The 23373-nt window shown below is 35.4% G+C and overlaps 2 protein-coding genes across 5 annotated transcripts in view; one reads left to right on the top strand and one right to left on the bottom strand.

The window, feature by feature from the left end:
* The window catches only part of LOC126979888 (ero1-like protein), a 26554-nt gene extending 5706 nt beyond the window's left edge, over positions 1-20848 (top strand). The window contains exons 2-3 of one of the 4 annotated variants that reach the window (XR_007732949.1): positions 19468-19583; positions 19989-20848. Coding sequence is in view for 2 of the 4 variants with exons in the window: in XM_050829502.1 (XP_050685459.1) it covers positions 10496-10607 (112 nt within the window). In the remaining 2 variants the exon portion in view is untranslated. Of the gene's footprint in view, positions 1-10495; positions 18201-19467 lie in introns of those variants that run through there. The other 3 variants (XR_007732941.1, XM_050829573.1, XM_050829502.1) reach the window with 3 other exon arrangements.
* Positions 20842-23373, bottom strand: part of LOC126969783 (uncharacterized) — a 242924-nt gene continuing 240392 nt past the window's right edge. Inside the window, exon 11 of the mRNA XM_050815722.1 lies at positions 20842-23373. Within this exon, the coding sequence (XP_050671679.1) occupies positions 23186-23373 (188 nt within the window). The 3' untranslated portion in view covers positions 20842-23185.

Here is a 23373-nt window from a genome sequence, read left to right as displayed (position 1 = left end):
CCGACGCCACCGTCGCAAACCACCAGCGAACCGCCGCGTTTGGCACTACAAGTCAGCAGATTGGGATAGGATGCGTTCCTTTTTTGCATCCTACCCTTGGGGCAGGGTTTGTTTCCCTTCGGATGATCCTAGCGCCTGCGCCGTTGCAGTAGCCGATGTGATACTGCAGGGCATGGATATTTCTATACCAAGCTCTGTAGTACCGATCGGTGGCAGATCACAGCCCTGGTTCGATGCGTCAGTTTAAGCAGCATCTGACTGCAAAAAACAGGCGTATCGAACTTGGGTTGCGGCGCTGGGCTCAAAGGATCCGAACTGCAAAGTTCTGAAGAGGAAATATAACCGTGCCTCCAGATTTTTAAAGCGGCAAATCGCCCGTGCGAAATCGAAGCACGTCGTCAAAATTGGCGAGCAGCTTTCCAGTTACCCGACCGGAACACGCAAGTTCTGGTCGTTGTCGAAAGCTGCTCTTGGTAACTTCAACCAGCCGTCCATGCCGCCGTTGCACATGAGGAATGACATCCTGGCCCATACGGCAAAAGAGAAAGCCGATCTTCTGTGCACTCTTTTTGCCTCCAACTCGGCTCTTGACGACAACGGAAAAACACCGCCGACCATCCCGCGGTGTCAGAGCTCCATGCCTGAAGTACAGTTCCGGCAGAAAACTGTTAGGCGAGCTCTGTTTTCGTTGGACGTCAGGAAGTCGAGCGGGCCGGATGTTATTTCTCCAATCGTGCTTAAAACGTGTGCCCCTGAGTTGACGCCGGTGCTAACGCGTTTATTCCGGCACTCTTATTCAAAAGGCGTAGTCCCTGATTCATGGAAGTCAGCCCTTGTCCATCCGATCCCAAAAAAAGGAGACAGTTCGGATCCGGCAAACTACAGGCCTATTGCTATTACCTCCCTACTCTCCAAAATCATGGAGAGCATAATTAACCGCCAGATCTTGGTATACCTTGAGGGTCACCAGTTGATCAACGACCGGCATTACGGCTTTCGCCATGGTCGGTCGACTGGCGATCTTCTGGTATACCTAACACATAGATGGGCGGCGACTATTGAAAGCAAGGGGGAAGGCCTGGCAGTTGGTCTGGATATAGCGAAGGCCTTTGATCGTGTATGGCACAAGGCGCTACTCGCAAAACTTCCATCATTTGGGCTTCCCGAGAGCTTATGCAAGTGGACCTCCAGCTTCCTCACTGGGCGCAGCATACAGGTCGTTATTGCTCGAATCCCAAGCCCGTGAACGCTGGAGTGCCCCAAGGCTGTGTGCTATCTCCCACGCTGTTTCTTCTGCATATCAATGATATGTTGGACACCACCAACATGCATTGCTATGCAGACGACAGCACTGGTGATGCCGTATACACGGGCCATGCAGGTCTCTCTCGGGAAAACGTTGACCAGTGCCGGGAGAAACTTGTGTCTTCTATCGAGTCCTCTCTCGAGAAGGTCGCGGAATGGGGTAAGTTGAACCTTGTTCAATTTAACCCCCAGAAGACTCAAGTTTGCGCGTTTACCATAAAAAAAACCCCATTTGCCGTATCACCGCTCTTCGAGAACACTTCCCTTAAAGCCTCGCCTAGTATCGGAATACTGGGTCTCGAAATCTCGAGCAATTGCCAATTCCGTGGCCATCTGGAGGGCAAAGCCAATCTGGCTTCAAAGAAACTGGGCGTCATAAATAGAGCACGGCAATACTTCAAGCCGGCCCACATTCTAGCGCTCTACAAAGCGCAGGTCCGGCCTCACATGGAGTATTGCTGTCATCTCTGGTCTGGCGCACCCCAGTATCAGCTCGATCCATTTGGCCGCGTGCAACGCAGAGCAGCTCGAATTGACGGGGACCCAGTACTCTGTGAACGGCTGGATCACTTGGCGTTGCGTAGAGACGTCGCTTCATTGTGTGTCTTCTACCGCATTTATCACGGGGAGTGTTCCGAAGAGCTGTTTAACCTGATTCCTGCCGCCGAATTTCACCTTCGCACGACTCGCCACAAGTTACGATATCATCCCCACCATCTGGATGTGTGGCGGTCCTCCACAGTGCGGTTTTCAAGGAGCTTTCTTCCTCGTACCACGAAGCTGTGGAATGAGCTTCCTTGTGCGGTGTTTCCGGGACGATACGACATGGGTACCTTCAAAAAAAGCGCGTACACCTTCCTTAAAGGCCGGCAACGCTCTTGTGATTCCTCTGGTGTTGCAGGAGAGTGTGGGCGGCGGTGATCACTTAACACCAGGTGACCCGTACGCTCGTTTGTCCTCCTATTCCATAAAAAAAAAGCCAATCGTACGCATGTATCGTAAATTTTGGTATATCTTATTGAACTCTTAGGTCGTGGGCTCCACCTACACTCTACAGTCTACAGGATCTGCTTTACAGTTGATAATCTGCTCAACCCCAATAATTTAATATATTAGGAAATTGACTTGAGATGTCGCTCTTTCAAATCTAAACATAAATGAATTGCTGTTCGTTAGTCTCGCTAAAACTCTAGATCGGCTGGACCGATTTGGCTAATTTTGCTCTTGAATTATTTGTGGAAGTCCAGGGAAGGTTTAAAAGGTGAATAAATGTGAAAGTGTTCGGAATTAAATAAAAACAACAATTTTGTTTTTCCTTTGATGTGTCCCCCGTCGTCCGATATTTGTTTTGTATGGACATATTTTCTATGAGAGAATTTATTGACGCACGGTTTGACAGTTCTGCTGTAAAACAATTTCATTACAACAACAGGGAGCATATTTTACGAAATAATTCTTGATGTTATGAAATATTATTGACAAATTCATAAAAAAAAACAGTATTTTATCTTAATATATATAATTTACGTGTCACGTTGTTTGTCCGCGATGGACTCCTAAACTCCTCCAACTCCTAAAATGAACGGATTTTAATGGGGATTACTCCATGGAGTGCAGTTTGGTCCAACTTGAGAGATAGGATTGTTTTTATTTTGATTTGGGACTCATACTTATTTTTATTTTCAATATTTGTTTTGTATGGACATATTTTCCATGAGAGATTTTAGTGACGCACGGTTCAGTTCCGCTGTGAAACAATTTAATTATAACAACAGGGAGAATGTTTTACGTTATAATTCTTGATGTTTTGATTATTGGCAAATTCCTATAAAATATTTTTTTTTTATTATCTACAGAACAACGTCTGTCGGGGCAGCTAGTTTATTATATACAGAACAACGTCTGTCGGGTCAACTAGTTTTGAATAAAAATATTTGAATTTGAATCCTTTCAAGTTTCGAAAGTGTAAACAAAACAATGTAACAAAGAGAATATATTGAGAAACCAAATGACACATAGATGAGTCAACGTCTAGTGTCTACAGCCCGCACCAATCGGCCTACGTGAGCCCAGAGACGTACTCCACGATACGTCTCAACTTTCGACTGACTGATTCATATTATTGTCACCATAATATCATCATATCCCAAAATATGTCGTTTATAACTTAAACAAACTATGTCATAAGGAAAAGGTGAAAAAGCGTAAACAATTTGTTATATTTCAAAGTGAGATCCGCCACTAATTAAAGGATTTCAAATATAACAAATAACGATATATATAGATAGATAGGATATGAGAAGTCAAAAACTACCACCCATTTGAAAAAGTATGCCTCAGAGCTGAGAAAATAGGGCGCAAGAAACTCAGCGGGCTTCATTTTTTTCATAAAAAATTTGGTTACAATGGATTATAAGACTTATTATTTAATAGTCTGAGGGTGGTCACTCCATTTCCAATCTGTGTCTATCATTAAGAAAGCCATTTATGTTATAGTAACCTTTACCACATATACCTACGTCTTTTAACAATTCTTTTGAATTTCGTAATACATTTGTTTTGAACATTATCTGGGCGTTGTAAAAGCATATACAGGGTGTCCCGTAATCAGTGGACCAACGGGATACCCGTGATAGGGGTGGTCATCATCTCTCGAAAACACCAAATTTTACTGTTCTAGGGCCAGTAGTTCAAAAGATATGATTTTTTAAGCATTATTTTGAAAATTCTACCCTTATCAACACAAAAGTTGAAAAAAAATATTTTTTATTTTTATTTTGCCCTGTTTCTTAACTTAAGGTGGCTGAGGAAACATGTGTCTTCACAATTAAATCCATTTTTGTGAATAAATATTGCCAAATTGAAAATTAAAAACCAAAACATGCGCAAATATCAAATAACTAAATTTGGAACGTGATGTTTGAAGCAAGCTAGTGCAAAAAAAATGTATGACAGCCTTGCGGACCATTATTTAAAAAACATCTGCAGTTCATACTGATTCCAAAAAGGTATAATTAATCATTATTGTGAAACAATAAAAGACAATAATTATTTTAAATCAACATTAGATAGCAATTTCTTGGCGGAATTTACAATAAAACAAAAGTAAATAGTTAGAATTTTTTCATTTATTTCTTATAATAAATGTTCGAAATGTCTTCCTCTTACTCTAAGGCATAGCCGGCATCTTCTTATAAAATTTCTTTTTAAACTTTTTAACGCCCTTTCATTATTTTTGACTTTTTCACTCACCACATTCAGTTTTTGTCTTAGCTGTCTTTCGTTATCGTTAACGGTTTCATATACGGATTCTTTAAAATATCCCCATAAAAAATAATCCAATGGATTAAGATCAGGTGATCGAGCTGGCCATGGGATTGTACCTCCTCGTCCAATCCACCTACTTGGGTAAGACTCGTTTAAATATTCCCTCACTTGTCTGCAATAATGAGCGGGTGCGCCATCATGCTGTAACCACATCCTCTCACATACCTCCTGTGGTACATTTGCTAATAAATTACTTAAGTCATTTCTTAAAAATTGCAAGTACCGAGCACCATTAAGCCTCGGTGGGAGCTCAAATGGACCAATAAGTTTACCATCTAAGATTCCAGCCCACAAATTGACTCCAAACTGGTGCTGGAATCTATCTTCTCGTACAATACGTGGATTCACAACAGCCCATTCATGTAAATTATGAATGTTAAACACTCCAACTCTTTTAAAACACGATTCATCGCTCCATAATATTGAATTGAAAAATAGTGGATCTTGTCGGCATCGGCGAAGCATCTCTGCACAAAAATCTATCCTCCGTTGATAATCAGCAGGTAATAGTGCCTGCACTCGTTGAATATGATAAGGGTATAAACTGTTTCTTTTTAAAATGCGATGTACTGTTGTTTTTGCTATACCAGTACGTCTTGAAATACGACGAACACTCGTAGAAGGTTCTTCTGTCACTTCGGCCAGTATTTGAAGTTCATCGACTCTTCTAGGTCTTCCCACGTTGTTTGCAGCTCCGGGAATTCTGCCTTCTAAATACGCGTTATTTACACGGAGAAAAATTCGATGATCCGGATAGCGGTCGCGATTAGGATAGCGCTCACGATACGTACGGGCTGCTTGCCGAGCGTTTGCATTACACAGACCGTAAATAAAATACATCTCAGCATATTCACGAGGAGTATAGGTATTAGGCATTTTATAAAATCCGGGCAAACAGTATCCAAATCACAAAGACAAACAAGGTCCAATTCAAGCGTCAGTCACCAAAAAAAAGAGTCGTAATGGTAGCGAAGTAAAAAACACGTGTGCAGCTACGAGCTATGAGCAAGTCTCTGATGAAACTAAGAATAATTTGAAAAATTAGGGTGTGGGGATCATAGGCGTCGGCCAATAGGACCCCGTAAACGAAAAAGGTACCTGAGCGAGAAAGAGATAGCATATTGTGTTATCTCTCTCTCGATAACAAAATAATTCTCAGAATAGATAGCGCTTAAATGTTTCTCGCAATTGGAGTCTAAAATTGGTTATTAAGTTATTTTTTTTGTAAAATGTAATATTGTTATACCTTTTTGGAATCAGTATGAACTGCAGATGTTTTTTAAATAATGGTCCGCAAGGCTGTCATACATTTTTTTTGCACTAGCTTGCTTCAAACATCACGTTCCAAATTTAGTTATTTGATATTTGCGCATGTTTTGGTTTTTAATTTTCAATTTGGCAATATTTATTCACAAAAATGGATTTAATTGTGAAGACACATGTTTCCTCAGCCACCTTAAGTTAAGAAACAGGGCAAAATAAAAATAAAAAATATTTTTTTTCAACTTTTGTGTTGATAAGGGTAGAATTTTCAAAATAATGCTTAAAAAATCATATCTTTTGAACTACTGGCCCTAGAACAGAAAAATTTGGTGTTTTCGATAGATGATGACCACCCCTATCACGGGTATCCCGTTGGTCCACTGATTACGGGACACCCTGTATATCGCCCCACAAAAGACTTACTAAGTCGACTTAGCCGAGTTTTAGGCATTATAAGTTTATGTCTGTTCCTGGTGCTATTTCGTGTTCCTTATGGTTATGACAGTTTCTAGCAAATTCACTTTGTGCCTATGATGATATTTTGTAACTTGAAGTTGACATAAAATAGTTTTATATGGCAACAAATTGAAATAGTTTTATATGGCTTATGTAAAACAAGTCTTGCTGATGTGCCCATTTTATTTCACGCGGCTAAGCCGGCCATGTCTATACGGCTTCAATCTATTTATTATGTATGCCCTTAAGGCGACACTAAATGCCGGCGACCTTGAGCGATATGAGTTCACGGCTCCTATGTAACAAAGCCAATATTTTCAAAATTCTTGAGTCGAAAATTTAACATTTTAACAGGTGCAAACAGTTTAATTGCTTACAATCCTCATTATTGATTACTAATCTTAATAAATGTACCAACACAAAAAAGTAAAAGCTATAAGAACAACTTTTATGAGAGCAGTATACTAAACAAACGCATTATGCCGAGAAAAAACTTGTTTAACTGCAAACAAAACTGGTAGTTCATAATAGCTCTGGAGCGTTAAGTTTAACTAACAGCAAGCATTAGCAACCTACAAGTAAGACTTAAGGGTATGTGTAACAGGATAAAGTAGTGTTTATAGCTCCAAATGCTATATTTTCACCACAAAACTTGTCTAAAAACACCTTGTTTGCGTGTTTTCTGCCTACTCTTCGCCTTAAGATACAAATTTACGGTCTACGATAGAATAGGATATATGTATAGAATCGAGGGGGATAGATTTTAAAGTGGGCTGTGGGTACAAATAATAATGACGTGAATAAAATTATATAAAATTCAAGGGTATTAGTTATATTTTTCAATTTCATATATTCCTTCCACACTGGAGTTGTAATATAACACGGTTTGAGTCCCGGTTGAATTTGAATTTGAATATGTCGCTACGTTAACCTAAACCCTTGGCAGTTCATGAGGCATTTGCATGGGCACCGGTGAAAAGCAGACCAACTATTTTTCGCTCAAGAAATGTTTAGCAGATATAGACCCCGTGAGAAACACACATAACCCCACTAGTTGGCTGTCAGAAACACTATTTTCATTAGTTAGATCATAAAAGAAATAAAGAGTGTAAGTTTTTTTTTTATTAAAAGAAAAAATTAAAAAAAAGTAATTTGCATAAATTTACATTTCTTATTGTTTAAATACCACTTTTTTATGATTATCTTTTTATGATTATCTGTCAGTGTAATTTTTATAGCATTTATGTTACATATTATATCTGTCAGATGCAAATTACTGTGACTAAACACGTGACACACTCGAGAAGAAACGTTACAAGGAATTCTCGGAGCATTCTTTATTTACACAAATAAAATTTGAAAACAAAATTTTATGAGCGATACGGGATTCACCACGACCTCCGGCGTTCCGTGCCGGTGCTCTAACCAACTGAGCTAATCGTTCGAGTACGTTATAAAATTCTGTTTGCTTTGTTCAACTCTCAGGTTGTGGCTTCATCTACAGGATCTACTTTACAGTTGATAACCTGCTCAACCCCAATATTTGCATATTAGGAAATTGACTTGAGATGTCGCTCTTGTAAATGCGGGATTCGAACCCACGACCTCCGGCGTTCCGTTCCCTCGTGGGTTCGAATGCCGCATGGTTCATAAAATTTTGTTTTTCAAATTTTATTTGTGTATTAATCGTAGAAGTGAGGGTTATCACTTTAAAAAACATAACATATTGTTTATTCTTTATTTACTTAAAGGTAAGTAGATAAAGTTTGCAGGCGTTTCGCGAAATTAATCTAAATGGTCGATATCTAATACAAAATGGATTGTGATAAAATGCCATTTAGATAGTGGTTTATTTCTGTAATTGACGCGATAACCATGATAAATATAATTGGAAGTGAATTTTATGTCCAATTACAATTTTAATTAAACGTGTATACACGAGTGACTTACATTGGATTGATGGTTTCTCTACTTTAACGTATGAGAATTATTATGAAAATCCATTATTTCTTGCTTCATAAGATACATAATAGCTTTAAGGGTAAATTTATACACTTCTATAATAAAGTCCCAGCCACAGTTCAGGCATTATCTATAAATAAATTTAAATGTTTTATAAAAAAATGGCTCTGTCGTAAATCCTATTACTCCACTGCTGAATCGGACAGCCTGGGACTAGATTATGATTTCTTTATAGCGATAGAAATGACTGTACAATATTGTATATTTTTATTGAAAAGAGCGCAAAAAAGAATGCTGGGAGCGCCATTTGTTTCCGAAGCGGTAGTAGTATCTAGTAGTTATTAGAAATGACATAAAAAAGAATTCTAAAGGAATCAATTTTGAGAAAATAAATGCCTTTTATTGTTTAAACACAGTAGATACCGTAAGACTGGCAATCTTTTGGAAGAGGTGGACAAACAAGTATACATTCAGGTAACCTGATGGTGCATGTGATCACACCGGCCCATACTCTATTGTTACAGCGCTTTCGCACTAAGTCCGATCAGAGTCTCATCCGTAGCCGTAAAAATACAGATATAGAAATCTCGGACCGAATTTGGCTACAACTTACGCACTAGCCCGATCTCAGATCCAATTTCAAACAATTAAGGGGCCACTACATGTATCCATATATTCGCATTCCTTTTCTATTTTGAGAGAAAAAAACATCTATAACGGAGAAAAATTAAAGGAGTTAAATTTCTAAAGTAAAATTTTCAATGTATTAACGTGAAAATAGTTATTTTTATGAACTACCAATAATAATATATATTTCTATTTACATACAATAAAAGTTATATAACCAAATATTACGTAAACCTAGAGGGTTTATCTGGGTAAGTAATCGCTCGTGACTTTTTGAGTTCATTACAATAATTATAATAATTACATAATGGCATTTTAATATCTACATTAACATAAATATTTTTATAGTTGTTCTAAATATATTTTTCAGTGAGGTTGTAGATTGTAGATTATCCCCCTTATTCATAATAGTCTGCTAACTTAAAGCATTGCTAATTCTCACTCTGTCTTTTTCTATTGACCTAAGTCAGAATGAGAAAAAACACTTCTTAGCGGCTGTTTAAATTTAGCGGACCATTATGAATAAGGGGGTATGTATTATTCTAGCGAGGTAGCGTTTAATATTTTTTAGGTATAGGTACTATACATTTCTATAATTAAATATTATAAATGCTAATTAAATGTTACCATGTTTACCAAAAAATCAAAGGATAATTATTTACTAATAGTCACTTCATAATTTATTTATTTGATTGTAACATTTTCATATTTTCAATAAACTGAAAGGTGTTTATTTTAGCACATACAAATAATAGTATTTTATTAATATTAAAGGTTAAGGTTTGCATAAGAAGTGTATTAAATTAAATTTTTAGTTATTTGATACATTTCAGTTTTTGAAGTCGGTTTTTTTAAACGTAGTTTTGTTTTTATTTTTTACGTTTTAGTGTCAGTTAATACTAATATATAATCAACCTGAATGAAATCTCAAAAAAAGCCGTACCTACACAGAAAGCAATTATGTTATTCAGGTAGACAACAATTTTCATATAAATGTTCATAAAGTGAAAACATCTGGGCCAAACTATGTAAAAATTTTAGTGGACCAAATGGCGTCTATTTCTCATCGAACAAAAGAATTACGTATCATAAATCTCAGAGTAATCGGTGTACATACATAAAAATACCGATCGAATTGATAATCTCCTCCTTTTTGAAGTCGGTTAAAAAGTTGAATAGAAAGATGAAGACGAAAGTTGAAAATACACAGTGTGGAGATAGCTAGTGCCGTTCATATTTTGGATCTTTCAAGAATCTTCTATTGTGCTAACCAGGGCGTATCACCTACCGTCAGACGAACCTCTTGTTAGTCTCTTCACTTTTTCTCATTAAAAATATTATGAAGCTGTGTTTCATGTAAGAAGTATGAATAATGATTTCATATTAAAGTTCATTCAAATGATTTCATGTTAAGGCATTAATGCTCTTCTAAGTATTCAATTTATTAACATTAATATTATTGTAAATTGTGAGTTTCTTTGGATCATATAGTTTTGTTAATACAGAGAAATACAAAACATTTCTAAATTTTTATAAGGTACATTTTTGCTTTCAGTGGACATTCGTCGGAAGTTCGCGGTAATGTTTTCTCGGGAGGTGATAGTAAGAGAGTGAGTGCCAATTCTGCATGTGGTTCTGGAAGCAAGAAACCGGCGAAATGGAGTTAGAAAGACCAAGATCTGGTTGTATATATTTGTATAGATCGGTGTATTTATTATTTCAGTATGAAATGCTAGATAATGTAAATAAGAATATGTATTACTAAAAATAATATATACTTAACTATTTGATTACCAAACGATTGTAGGTAATTTATAAGAAAAGTTTTTGTAAGGGCAAAGCGACTACTTAATACAACATAATTGTTTTTTTGCAATTCCAGATCAATGAATCAAGTCATATTTTATATGTATACAGTAGAGACGAAAAGAATATCCGGTAACTATCCGGTAAAAATTCAATCTCCTTATCTATTGGATTTTGTTTTTCTTGATCGCGGACATGACTACCACTATTATCCTATGGCATTAAATTGAACCAGTCCCAAAAAGTGTCGTGAAGTTCACATGTGAAGTTGGATCTCATTTCATCTTGGATCTCGTTCAGCGCGCCCATATTCAAATCAGACTGATTTGTGTAACGCGATAAAGGGCTGAATAACCGGTAGCCGGATATCCGACGCTCCGGGCTCGTAGCTTGCCGAATATCCGGTATCGGGCCAAACCACTATCCGTTTCATCTTTAGTATGTATCGCTTAACTATGATCTAAATTATGTATTGAAATCTGGTGAACGTATTGTTAGTACCTGATTAACATGTTATGGTATCTAATGTGCTTACAATCTCCATCCTGTATTGATGTAGGCAAGTTATACATTAGTCGTTGTTTCGATAACAACAATTACTAGTTTCAGAGCTTACTTCGCGTCGGTATTAGATAATTCACTCAGCGCAAAATGGCCGCGTGACGTCATAACACCGCACGACGCTCAGCGCCCGCTCTCATAATAGGTGAGTGTAGGGTTGTAACGTTACAGTGGTTGGTGATGCATTACGACTGTCATAACTTCACTGCCGTCAGCATATGATAGTATTTCACAGACTTAACACCGTCAGTCATATTTAAGAGATAGTGATATTGACACACAAAGTATCCTGCCCCAAATTAGGCATAGCCTGTGCTATGAGTTAACGATATCTTTAATACGATATACTTACTTAAACATACATAAATACATATAAACATCCATGACTCGGAAACAAACATCCATATTCATCATATAAATGTTTGAACCTACCGGGATTCAAACCCGGCACCTCAGCTCAGTAGGCAGGGTCACTAAACATTGGGCAATATAGGTCGTTATGTTTAAGAGATGAAAAGTTGTAGTACTTACCTATAAATAATAATAACATGTACCTAGATATCGTGAGATACCTTATGAAATTACTTGTTCTCTGCAAGCCATGACTGTTTATTTTGATTATAGAGAGCTTAGATTTCGCGAAAGCTTGAAGAGAAGGTAACACAATATTTTTCGAGTTGTGACGTTTTTCACGTGTCGAGACTCGACTTTTATGTTCTACTGTATTTGGAATCAATTTGTTTTGGTTATATTTTTCCTCTCTCTCTATACCCAGTGTGCGTCACTGACGATCTAAAGACGGTGTGGCAAAGGCGTGACGCCAAGATGATAAAAAATTATAAGTAGAGCTTTTTGACTCACATATTGTGAATTATTTTTGTGTATTATATTAAAGTTACTTTTTAGTCACACTCCTAATGATTTGTATCTTCTGATGTTTGTTCCTAATGATTTGTATATACAGGCCAGATAAGTAGTACCGTCGACTCTCAATACAGATCCCCCCGGCTGAATCGTTGCCTCCGCCACTACGAATTCGGTTTATGATTCGAATTCGTAATATATTTTCTCGACGCTTTATAAGACAATGTCTCTTGTCTGTTCCCTTACCATCAGGTAAACCCGTATCTGTGCTCGTTTGGTCTCCTCTTCCATAAGAAAATAATTGAAAAACCGACTATTGCCAGTTATTGCAGGAAGCATATTTTGAGAATTTCATAAGCGTTGTCGATGAATTTCTATAGAATTGTGGTTGTACTTAAATGTTCCGAGACAACACGACAGTTGACTATGATATTTTCTAGATATTAATTAATTTCCATTTTGTGTCATTTTTATTATTTCGACGATGATTAATTTACATCTTCAAATATTTAATGCTTTCAATCAAAAAAAATCTTCATAAGATGAATCTTATGAAGATGAATCTTCAATATAATAATTTCATACAGAAGTGAACTTCTGTATGAAATTATTATATAAAATTATATTATTATATTAAAGTCAAAAAATGAACTCTATTCAAATTAAATTATTTGGGGTAACCTTTGAACTATAAGAATTTAAGAAACAATTATTGTAGTATTATAACCTACAATGGAAAAAAATAAGGTGAACATATTATTTAATATTACTTATGAAATAGAGTTTCTTGTTTATGTCAACACATTTATATAAATACTATGTATGTTATAATATTAATCATTTATCTATTATGTTTGTTTAAATATTGTTTAGGATCGTTTGCGTGTAGCGTTTAGCGGCACGATTCAGACAAAGGCTCGTGCCAAGTAATTAGCCGAGTGATAAGCGTGAAGCATACTAACACCTGCCGTCACAACATACCGCTTTATTACGAATTAAATGAATAATAAAAAACAACAATAATAAAACGAATACGCGTTAGTAAAACCGTTAAGCCCGAATTCGTGACCCGCATCGAGGCTGATACATTATTAATAATATGAAACTAAAAAAGATCGAGAAAAAGAAAATTAAATTACTTTCTTAAAAATTTTGTATATTTAAAATAAGGATCTTAAATGGTTCTAAATATTTATGAAAATAATGAACTCGTTCAGGCCATAACATAATAGTTTATGTAGATTGAATAAGAAATTAAAAGATACATACATACATACATACATAAAATCACGCCTCTTTCCTGTAGGCAGAGACCACTTCTTTCCACTTGCTACGATCCTTACATACTTGTTTCGCTTCGTCCACTTTCATTATTTCTTTCATACGTGCCCTCCGGTTGAGGGTACTTTTGACCTGGCCTTTTTTCAAGACGTCCCTGATTTGATCTTGAAACGTCCGCCTAGGTCTACATCCAACACTTTCATCCACACTGGCCTTATATACTTTCTTCGTCAATCGTTCTTCATATGAATGATCTCTCGACATGTCCAAACCATCTCAGCATACCTTTCTCAATTTTTGTCACAACATCTTCTTTCAGACGTTTCCTTATCTCACTATTTCTTATCCTGTCACTAAGTTTAACTCCTATCATACCACTCAACGCTCTTATCTCAATAATTAATTAATTCCCTTTGTACCAAAAGCTCCATTCATAGCAGTTACCATCTCCTGCAACTCCTCGGCCATAGATGCAAGTAATACTTGGTCATCAGCATAGAGAAAACGTTTGACGAGTAACTCATTCATTCTCAACCCACTCTCATTTTCTTTTAAATCTGTCAAGCAATTGTTTATGAACAGATTAAACAGCCACGGTGACGCTACACATCCCTGTCTAACACCTTTTTCCATATTAAACCATTCAGTGTATGCCTCGTTTATCCTTACACAAGCACTAGAATCTATATAAAGAGATTGCAATGCTCGTATGAGGACACTGCTCACACCGTTCGCGGACAATGCTGACCACAATTCATTCCTCAACACTCTATCATAGACCTTATCTAGATCCACGAACGCCCAATAGACCTTGTTTTTAGCCAAAATCTTTTCGGCTATGCACCGCAAGGAAAAGACCTGATCCGTACATCCCATTTTAAATCCCGCTTGTGCATCCCATACTTTTTGTCTGTTTCATTCACAACTCTTTCAATCAACACTTTTGCATACAATTTACCGACGACGCTTAGAAGGAAATTAAAAGATAAGAACCATTATTCCAAATTTTATTTTACATGGAAATGGTTTGCTATTTAAATGTAAGTAACATGCTAAAATAGAAAATTTATATTGTATAGTGATTACATTCAACATGGCGCCCTTCCATCCACAAAGTAGACGCGGTTGTTTGTCAAAACGACATAATATCAATACGCCATTATTATCACATTAGTGTTATATTTCATTACTAAAAAAAATAGTTTTAATTACACCACTGGAGTAGATGTTAACTCGTATATTATATTAGTTAATTATAATTATGTCTTCATATTTCCCAAATTTTTACAAAGACAAATACCAATTCTTTCGCTTTATATCATTTTGGTCCCTCTCCTTTCTTCGTTGACTTTTCATAATATTATTACTATAACAGTAAAGTCTTCTCCGGGCTATTTATAATCTTATTATTATTTTTTTATTATAAAATAAACACAATAACATGGTAAATATTAATTTATCGAAATTGATCGAAGTTATCGATAACGTTTGTGTGTTTGCAATAGACGATCGTTTACTTTTATCTAATATATAAAATTCTCATGTCGCGGTGTTTGTATTTAAACTCCTTCGAAACGGCTGGACCGATTCTCATGAAATTTTGAGAGCATATTGGGTAGGTCTGAGAATCGGACAACATCTATTTTTCATTCCCTTAAATGTTAAGGGTGGTCCACGCCAATGTTTTTTTTTTTATAATTTTGACATTTTTTTTTAAATTTGTTTGATTATGAGTCAACATTAAAAAATACATACAACTTCAAATTTTCACCCATCTACGATTAACAGTTACTTTTGTATCGCGATTGTAATATCGGCAATACAACGTTTGCTGGGTCAGCTTTTCATATAAAATTCCAGATTTATTCAAAAAACAAATGTTTTGTTCTGAGCTAATATTTGTATTTGGAAGAATGTGAACACATTGTGTTGACCTTGCAATGAAATGTATTTTCGTGATTTGACTAAATGTTAATGACTAAACTAGTCGTCGAGAGAAAATATTCACAATTATTACTTTTTTAAATCGTTATTTCATCGGGCTATGCTATGTGTGACACACGATTTCTCGCAGAAATGAATTTAATTACGTTGATATTTTGGCACTTTCTCATTGCTTGCACCGGTATTCCTCTTCGGCAGTCAATGCTGCAGGCATACAGTTTTGTTCGATTCAGTAATGCTTATTACCGTTTGGTGTTGAGACACTTTGATCGTGGGGAGTGATAGAGGCGCAGAGAGTGTACATTGTACAAATAACTATCTACGCTTCTCTTTTGATCGCTTCGCTATATTTAGCTACCGGAAACACTAGAGCTGGCATTTGTTTTAGACATCAGACCAGCCTTGTATCATACCACGCGGGAATGCTGCGAGTGTGGTTGATAAACTATCATGTAATGGTAAATGTTATTACTTGTTGAGTATTTAGGTCCTGGGATACACACATATTGTGACACCTTTGATCGGTGTGTAAACTCGGTAAAACATGTCTTCCCAGGGATTAGACCAAGCTAGATAGGTTTCTCGCCTTTCGCATTTCGATTTGCGCAAAATATAGATACAAAGATTGGTCGTTTGATAGTAGGTATAAGGATTAATTGTTCTCTACTCCATATATAATACATATTCCTAATATTTTACGTCTAGTCAGTATGCAGAATGCTTACCATTATCGGAAATATTAATATATATACATATAATTAAGATTGTGAACAATATGTTGAACCATTTGTGAAAAGTTACTCCAAGATTAAAATTACTTCTCCCTGTCATGTAATTCTGTTGTAACAAAGTTAAAGTATAGACAAAAAGATTTAAATTTGGAGTAATTTTACTCCGCGTTTATTAACATCACAGAGTAAGCCCGGCAATTTGACTAGTTACGCCGTTATTCCAACCGAAACACAATAATGCTTCACGACTGATAAAGCCCACATCATTTGTAAAACAGCCTCCCACTTGTGTCAATTTGATGATAACTGCTTCGATAACTATTAGGTCACCGTATGACATTGGTATTAAAAACAGATCACTATATTTATTGTATCGAGATACCTTGACAGACCTATAAATTATCAAATAATAGTCAACGTATTATATTTGGCACCCGATATAGTCGCCCTAGCCAATTTTATTGAAACACGTTTTGACGTACCAGCAAATAACCGTTTATGTGCAATAATTTTGATGATTTTCGAAAGGTGTTTTTTTTTGTTTTTCGTCACTAATACTTAGTACTTTCTGAATAACAGTTTGGTGGTAGAAATCCTGTTATGTAATTTCGACGAGTAAACACACTGAATGTGTTTGAATAATTTTAAGCGTTATTGTCTTAAAATTAATAATTTTTCGGTGATGCTGTGGTTTCAGTTTACAGGAGTTTGTTGCCTTAGTTTTATTTATTTTATAGTTTTATGTACTTATATACATTACATTGCTAGTTTTGTGTTACTTATAAGTATTAGCTTAATTGTTATTTATTGAATTCCAGTTTATTTTCTAAACTTTACGTAATGTGTACTAATATTTTAATCTGTCACCTGTTTATCGCCATCTTATTTTTTGCTATTGACAGCAAGATGCAAGATTTGTTTTCAGCACTTTCGCATAAGACTTTGTTGACTACGATGGCTCGATAAATATACTTTTTACTTGGTCAGACAACACACTTTCCTGATACATCTCTACGTCGAAACCGTCTGAAGCAATATTTTACATGGCTTTAAGACGTTAACAAAACCGATTTAGTAATATATTACACTTACCTACTTAGTAAGATACAACACGGTTATCTAGTGAGATACACGTGGCTATCTAGTGAGATGCACGTGGCTATCTAGTGAGATGCACGTGGCTATCTAGTAAGATACACGTGACTATCTGCAACAAAAATTCTAAAGAGGACATTTTAATCTACTGTTGCTTCATTGAACAATTTGTTGGCTGCTAATTATTAGGTGCTACACTAATTATCCAACTGGACTTAATTAATTATGACAATCATTATTATTAGTAAGTTATTTTAGTGTAACTACGCAATCGTCACAATTATTTTTTAATTAAATTTATAAATACTTTCACTTGATTGTATTACGCAATATGAATTTTGCTTGAACAGACCATTACTTACTTTTTGACTTAGATATTATAATTAGTTGAAATGTTGTATATTATTATTGCAAATATTTATTTGCCTTTGCTTAAAAATATTTGTGTGTTATGTATTTTAATGGTACTCATAAATTATAGGGAGTATAGGAGTAACGCAAATAGTTATTTGACAGTGATAATTGATACTTATGTTACAACAAAAGTTAACAATTAAGTAATTTGGGAATGCATGATTTGGTTAAAGAAGATGTGCAACGTAACAGAATTTTGATTTAATTATTTAGAATTATTTTTATATGGATTTTAAAATTAATTATAATATATATGTGATTATTTCTCACAACGTTTTGTCACGAATTAAAGTTATGTAAATTAAATTATTTGTATATTGGTCATTTTAACTTATTAAAAATGTAGATGTAAGTTAAGGTGGACATGATTTTGTTAAACTTCTACTAATTTATATTTAAAAATAAAATTTTACAGGTTTATAGAGTACATTTTATATAATAGTGTTAGGCATAATATTGTTTTTGAGTTCAATTAATTATTTTATGTCTGTGATTTTGAGGTATTTTGTTGATCATGACAGTGTAACGTTTAAGTATTTATAAATATATAATTTATTTTTTAAATGTTTTTCAATGCTCACCGTGTTCACTCACTTTAGAAGTATCCATCGCTTTTTTCTCAGCAACTTATGCGATGTAGATACTACCCCCCTTATTCATAATGGTCCGCTAACTTAAAACAGCCGCTAAGGAGTGTTTTTTCTCTTTCTGACTTAGGTCAATAGAAGAAGACAGAGTGAGAATTAGCAATGCTTTATGTTAGCAGACTATTATGAATAAGGGGGTACATGTCACCTAATCTATAAATTGTGTTGCATTCCACTGTCTCATATTGCATTAGAGTTGCATGTTAAAATTGCAAATATGAGAATGCATAAAAACATGCGTAATTTCATGAATGTTGTTAAACATAGTTTGGTCTGAAGTCGCCATAAGCGGAAGAATTTTAGTCTTTAACTATTGATAATAGTAGAAACCCCGTGCGATTATATGAGTACAGGCCGCCAGGCTAATAGACGGTAGTTCTAAGATTATACTTCAAGTATCACCAATCAAAAGTATTGATTGCGTAACAAAGCATGGTTATTGGTGGTTCCAATGCACGGGGGTCTAGTCTAGTCATAATCTATGAAAAAACGTATTAAGTATCTAAAAAGAAATTCACAAATCTTAGTTTGTTAGTTTCTTGTGAACGTTTCGGCTAAGACCAAAATCCATACTTGACTGGTCTTCCATTTTACAAATTCCATTGAATTTTGCTCCGACGGTACTACGGGACGGTGGACAAATAATCCTTCCGAATGTACTCTATGATCTTTCTCAACTACTAAAACGTATCACTTCGGTATTACGTAATATATAGGAGTTAAACGCGATCCCTACCGAAGAATCGGCTCCCACTGATCTCTTCGACTGAATGACCGGGTAACTTGGTAATTATGAAACCATGCTTAAACCAATTGGACCCGTGTTTTGCGTTGAGGAGGCTGTCACAGGAGCTTTTGACTCGTGGAACTCTGCAAGGCCAGAACTCTCAACTCTAGGCCATGCGGGCGGACGGGTAGTGCATTCTGTATGTAGACTCAAACCAAGCACACAATCTTTAAAAATGTCATTTCGGCATTGACAGTATAATCTCACATTGTACTTACGTTTTTTGCAATTGGAAAACTACAAAAACATCCGTAACCTGAGGTACTGAACGCACAGGGGAGCGTATATCGTATATATATAATATCGTAGCTGGATGGATTTGTCTCTGAAATTTTCGAACAGAATCCCCAGAAGTTGGTGTAAAAAAATTGTTCATATTGCCTTTTATTTTTTTCAGGTCACCCAAACAAGAAACAATAATTCAGTGCGGGAAGTCTGGAGCTGTAGGAGTTTAGTTAACTATAATCGAAACTATGTATACTGGCAACAACCAAGCGCTAATCGCGACTAGTGGTAGATCGATTACAATTTTATTTATTTACATTTATTGTCAGTGTGAGTAGTGTACAAATAAGTTTTTAGAACACACTCTCTCTTTAGGTACCTCTATATAAATTTGTAGTCTATCTGTAATTTTGCTTAAATTAGTGTTAAAAATCGTTTTATGACGCACTGATGCAAATTCTTGGTAGATAAAAAAACTAAGAAAGATTTCTCAGAAGAAACTCTTATTATAATTTTCGTCTATCTGGTTCTTAACAAAATCTTATAAAACTCATATCTGGCTTAAACGATTTTGATGAAAATTATTTCTAGACATTTCTACTACCATCGATAAAATTGTTTCATGACCTACTTACTTTGCTGAAAATTCTTTTACCTTCATAACTGTATAACTGTAGAAAAATGACATTACAGGAGGGTCACAATTCAATTTTGTCGATAGTACAGTGAGAGCACGAACAGTAATTGGCCAAATCGGCAACCGATACTGCCGAAAACCTAAAGTGGAGGAAATATGAATTGCACCATTATGGAAACCAAATATTATGGAAAGTTGATTGTTGCCCTTGAGGGAGACGGTGGTGCTTGGCGATGATCAGCACAAAAACAGATGTGATCCAAGGGAAAGGTGTGGCATGGCACGTACCTTCGTCACAAGATACATTTGGCCTTACAGAGAGGTAACGATGTCTGCCAATTCCTTCAAGTATCAATTATTCTTTGACTCATAGATAAATAAAAGAAATGTATAACAATTATTCGTTGCTAGCTATTGTGTTAAACAAAATAACGTCGATTTTGAGGTTATGTGAAAAGATAGCCTTGAGTTATTATTTTAGCCACACCCATTAATCTTTGTCTATTGCTGTATCATACAGTTACTAACGGCCATTTTCTATAACGTATCTCTAGTTACGGATACATTGCTGTCACCGTTTAATGACAACATGTTATCTATCCATAGTTATGTCTAATATAGTTATAGTCCATGCTTTAAGTCGATAGGTTATTGAAATGTAAGTAAGCGTAAAAGGATAGATTTGTCTACCTCTAGTAACTTTAACTATGGATAGATAGGTTATTGAAAACGGCCGTAAAATAATAAGATAAATGAATTATCACAGTACAGTGCAGTAAATTATTGTTCTTTTTTTATAAGTAAGAAATAAATACGTTACTAGTGAATAATATAGGTACATATATTTAAATTTAAATGCTTACACATACGAAACTATAAGGTTGTGGGTGTGTTGTAAATAAAACAACATTTTATTTTGGGAACGGAATCGTTTATTCAGCCCATGTTCATTATTTTATTAAAGTATACTAAACAATTATATATTATTCTACACAATTTGTACTTTTAAAAGTACCTACCTATTTCATCATTTCTATCTTTTAGGTTATAATGTACGGAAATACGCACCCAATTTGAGGAATATATTTTACACACGACTTAACATCCAATTGTGCTCCTGTATTTCTACTTCAGTTCACCAGACACATAATTTTTTTTAAACGATATAATTGCGGCCAAAACGTTTTAGGATTCAGACAGAGTAACACAAACAGTACAGAGTAAACACCGGTTTTATTTTATCTTTTAATATGATTTATTTAAACAAAATGTCTTGCTTTGTTTGGCTAGCAATATTAAAAAGAACTCTCATGTGATGGTGTAGAGTCAACACAACAGGTAGCGCCAATGTTAATAGCAAAATGCGATGTAAAAAATTAATATTACAAGTTACCACTATTCAAGTTTTGGTATAAAATAAATAATATTACAGTTACATCACTTATTGGTACATATACTGTTTCCTTATTTTGAAGCAGAATTTGATCGCAGTTTTCCCTTTATTATTTTTCTTTGCTTCATCGGTCACATAACATTGGAACAGGAGCAAACATTACCTACATAGGATTCATAGGAACAGTGTATAAATATAGCTAAAAGTAAAGTGATTTAAAACATCAGGAGTCTACATAAAGTTCTATGAGATTTTTTTTCGGATACATTAAGAATACACCCCAATATCATATAATATGTATTTCGAATAAATTGTCAAAAATATAATCACTACAGTTAATTGGATATTTTATTGCTTCGTAAAAATATTTCGATGAAAAATTTAAGTTGACGGTTTTTACAGTATGTATCCGAATTTAAAATTAATGCATAATATTATATACCCAATTTAATATACACTCTAGTAGAATAAGATATTGGTCTAATCGACGCTTTGTTTATATTATAATAGGTAAAAATCTTCCTTATTGTCTTCCATATTCGCCATTCGAAGAAAGCCAGGGTAACTAACTAAATGAACAGTAGTATTGTGTCGCATTATAACAAGTGGTGGCAATCTCAATTTGTCATTAAACACGTAAACTTTGGTTCCGCCATTATAAATAATATTTTTAAGCCAAAAACGTACGAAATGCTCGCGTGGTTCATAACCGTATCCAATTAAATACATTCAGCCATAACGTATGTAGAGTGATGACACGAGTAAAGAATATCGTCGCCATTTTGTTTTTACGTTTAAGAAAACTTTCAACTACCCACATTTCAGATTGTTATCGATAAATATGAATAGTATCGATATCAGATTTGTTATTTAATAATTATGCTGTGCACTTTGAATAATTCAACTTGAGGATATAAAGTTATGTCAATGAAATTGTGAGCTATTCTATACTTGTGTCATCTGCAAAAAATATGAAATACTCGTCTTTAAATAATACATGATCATGATATGTTTCTAAGTATACACAAAGATCGCAAATGATTGAAATCAATAAATAGCATAATATTTAATGACGTTTAACACAATATTTACACTTAACATATTTAGTACCCTTCAATTTAATAGATTTCATAAGGTTACACTAGGTCATACTAGAACAATGATTAACCTTAACATTAAAATGTAGATAATTGTTAGCTCGATACGTAATCATTTCCAATATTTACATAAGTACCTAACAGCTACAGTTTAGCATTCCCACCACGGGCGCCAATGTTACCTTCCCCTCACATGTTTAACTTAACTTGGATAAGGGCACGTATTTGGGTAGGTACGCTACTTACACGATTAATCTTAAATCTTAACCGAAATCTACGCTTCGTTCGAGTTTAAAAGGAATCCATTTAAATGTTTACGAAAATAAGTGGGACTTACAGTATATACAAAATATCACATTACTTCGAGGCCGCAGCTTTCTCTTACTCAATACTTCTTACCTAGTTCGTCTGTTACGGTACGAAGCGTAAGCTTACATGCAGAAGTAATCAAACAAAAGAAAATTATTTCCGTTAATTAATAAGTAAACGACAGCTAGATTGAGCTTAAATCAAATAAATTTAAATTGCGCAAACATTAATAAGAAATAAGTCGGTTCATCAACAGGTCCGACACGGCATCGATCCACTCAGACACTAAAACTAGGTGCTTCGTTAGTCGTTACAGCCAATCTAATCGACTACACCTACATTAAGGGCGGACACAAAAAAGCTGCAGCCAATCACCAACGGCCGCTGTTGGCTCATGAGCGTTGGTCGCATTGACAGTTTCACAACATAGAAAAATATTCAGTTCGTTTTATTGCTAATCGTGACAGTCTTTGGTATCCGGCGATGATCCACCGGAGAGGTCGTCGAGGAAGTCGAAGGTGGCGACTGCGGCGCGCTCGGCCTCCGCGAAGCGCACGAAGAAGTCTTCGCGGCCGAGGATCGTCGGACGCCGCGTGCGTGTGTACCGCAGCACGCCCAAGCCGCGACTGCGCAGTACGGCCG

Source organism: Leptidea sinapis, chromosome 1, assembly GCF_905404315.1.
Source record: "Leptidea sinapis chromosome 1, ilLepSina1.1, whole genome shotgun sequence".
In the NCBI taxonomy this organism is placed as follows: domain Eukaryota; kingdom Metazoa; phylum Arthropoda; class Insecta; order Lepidoptera; family Pieridae; genus Leptidea; species Leptidea sinapis.
Note: the sequence above shows the minus strand (reverse complement) of the source record. Positions and strands in the feature narration are given on the sequence as shown.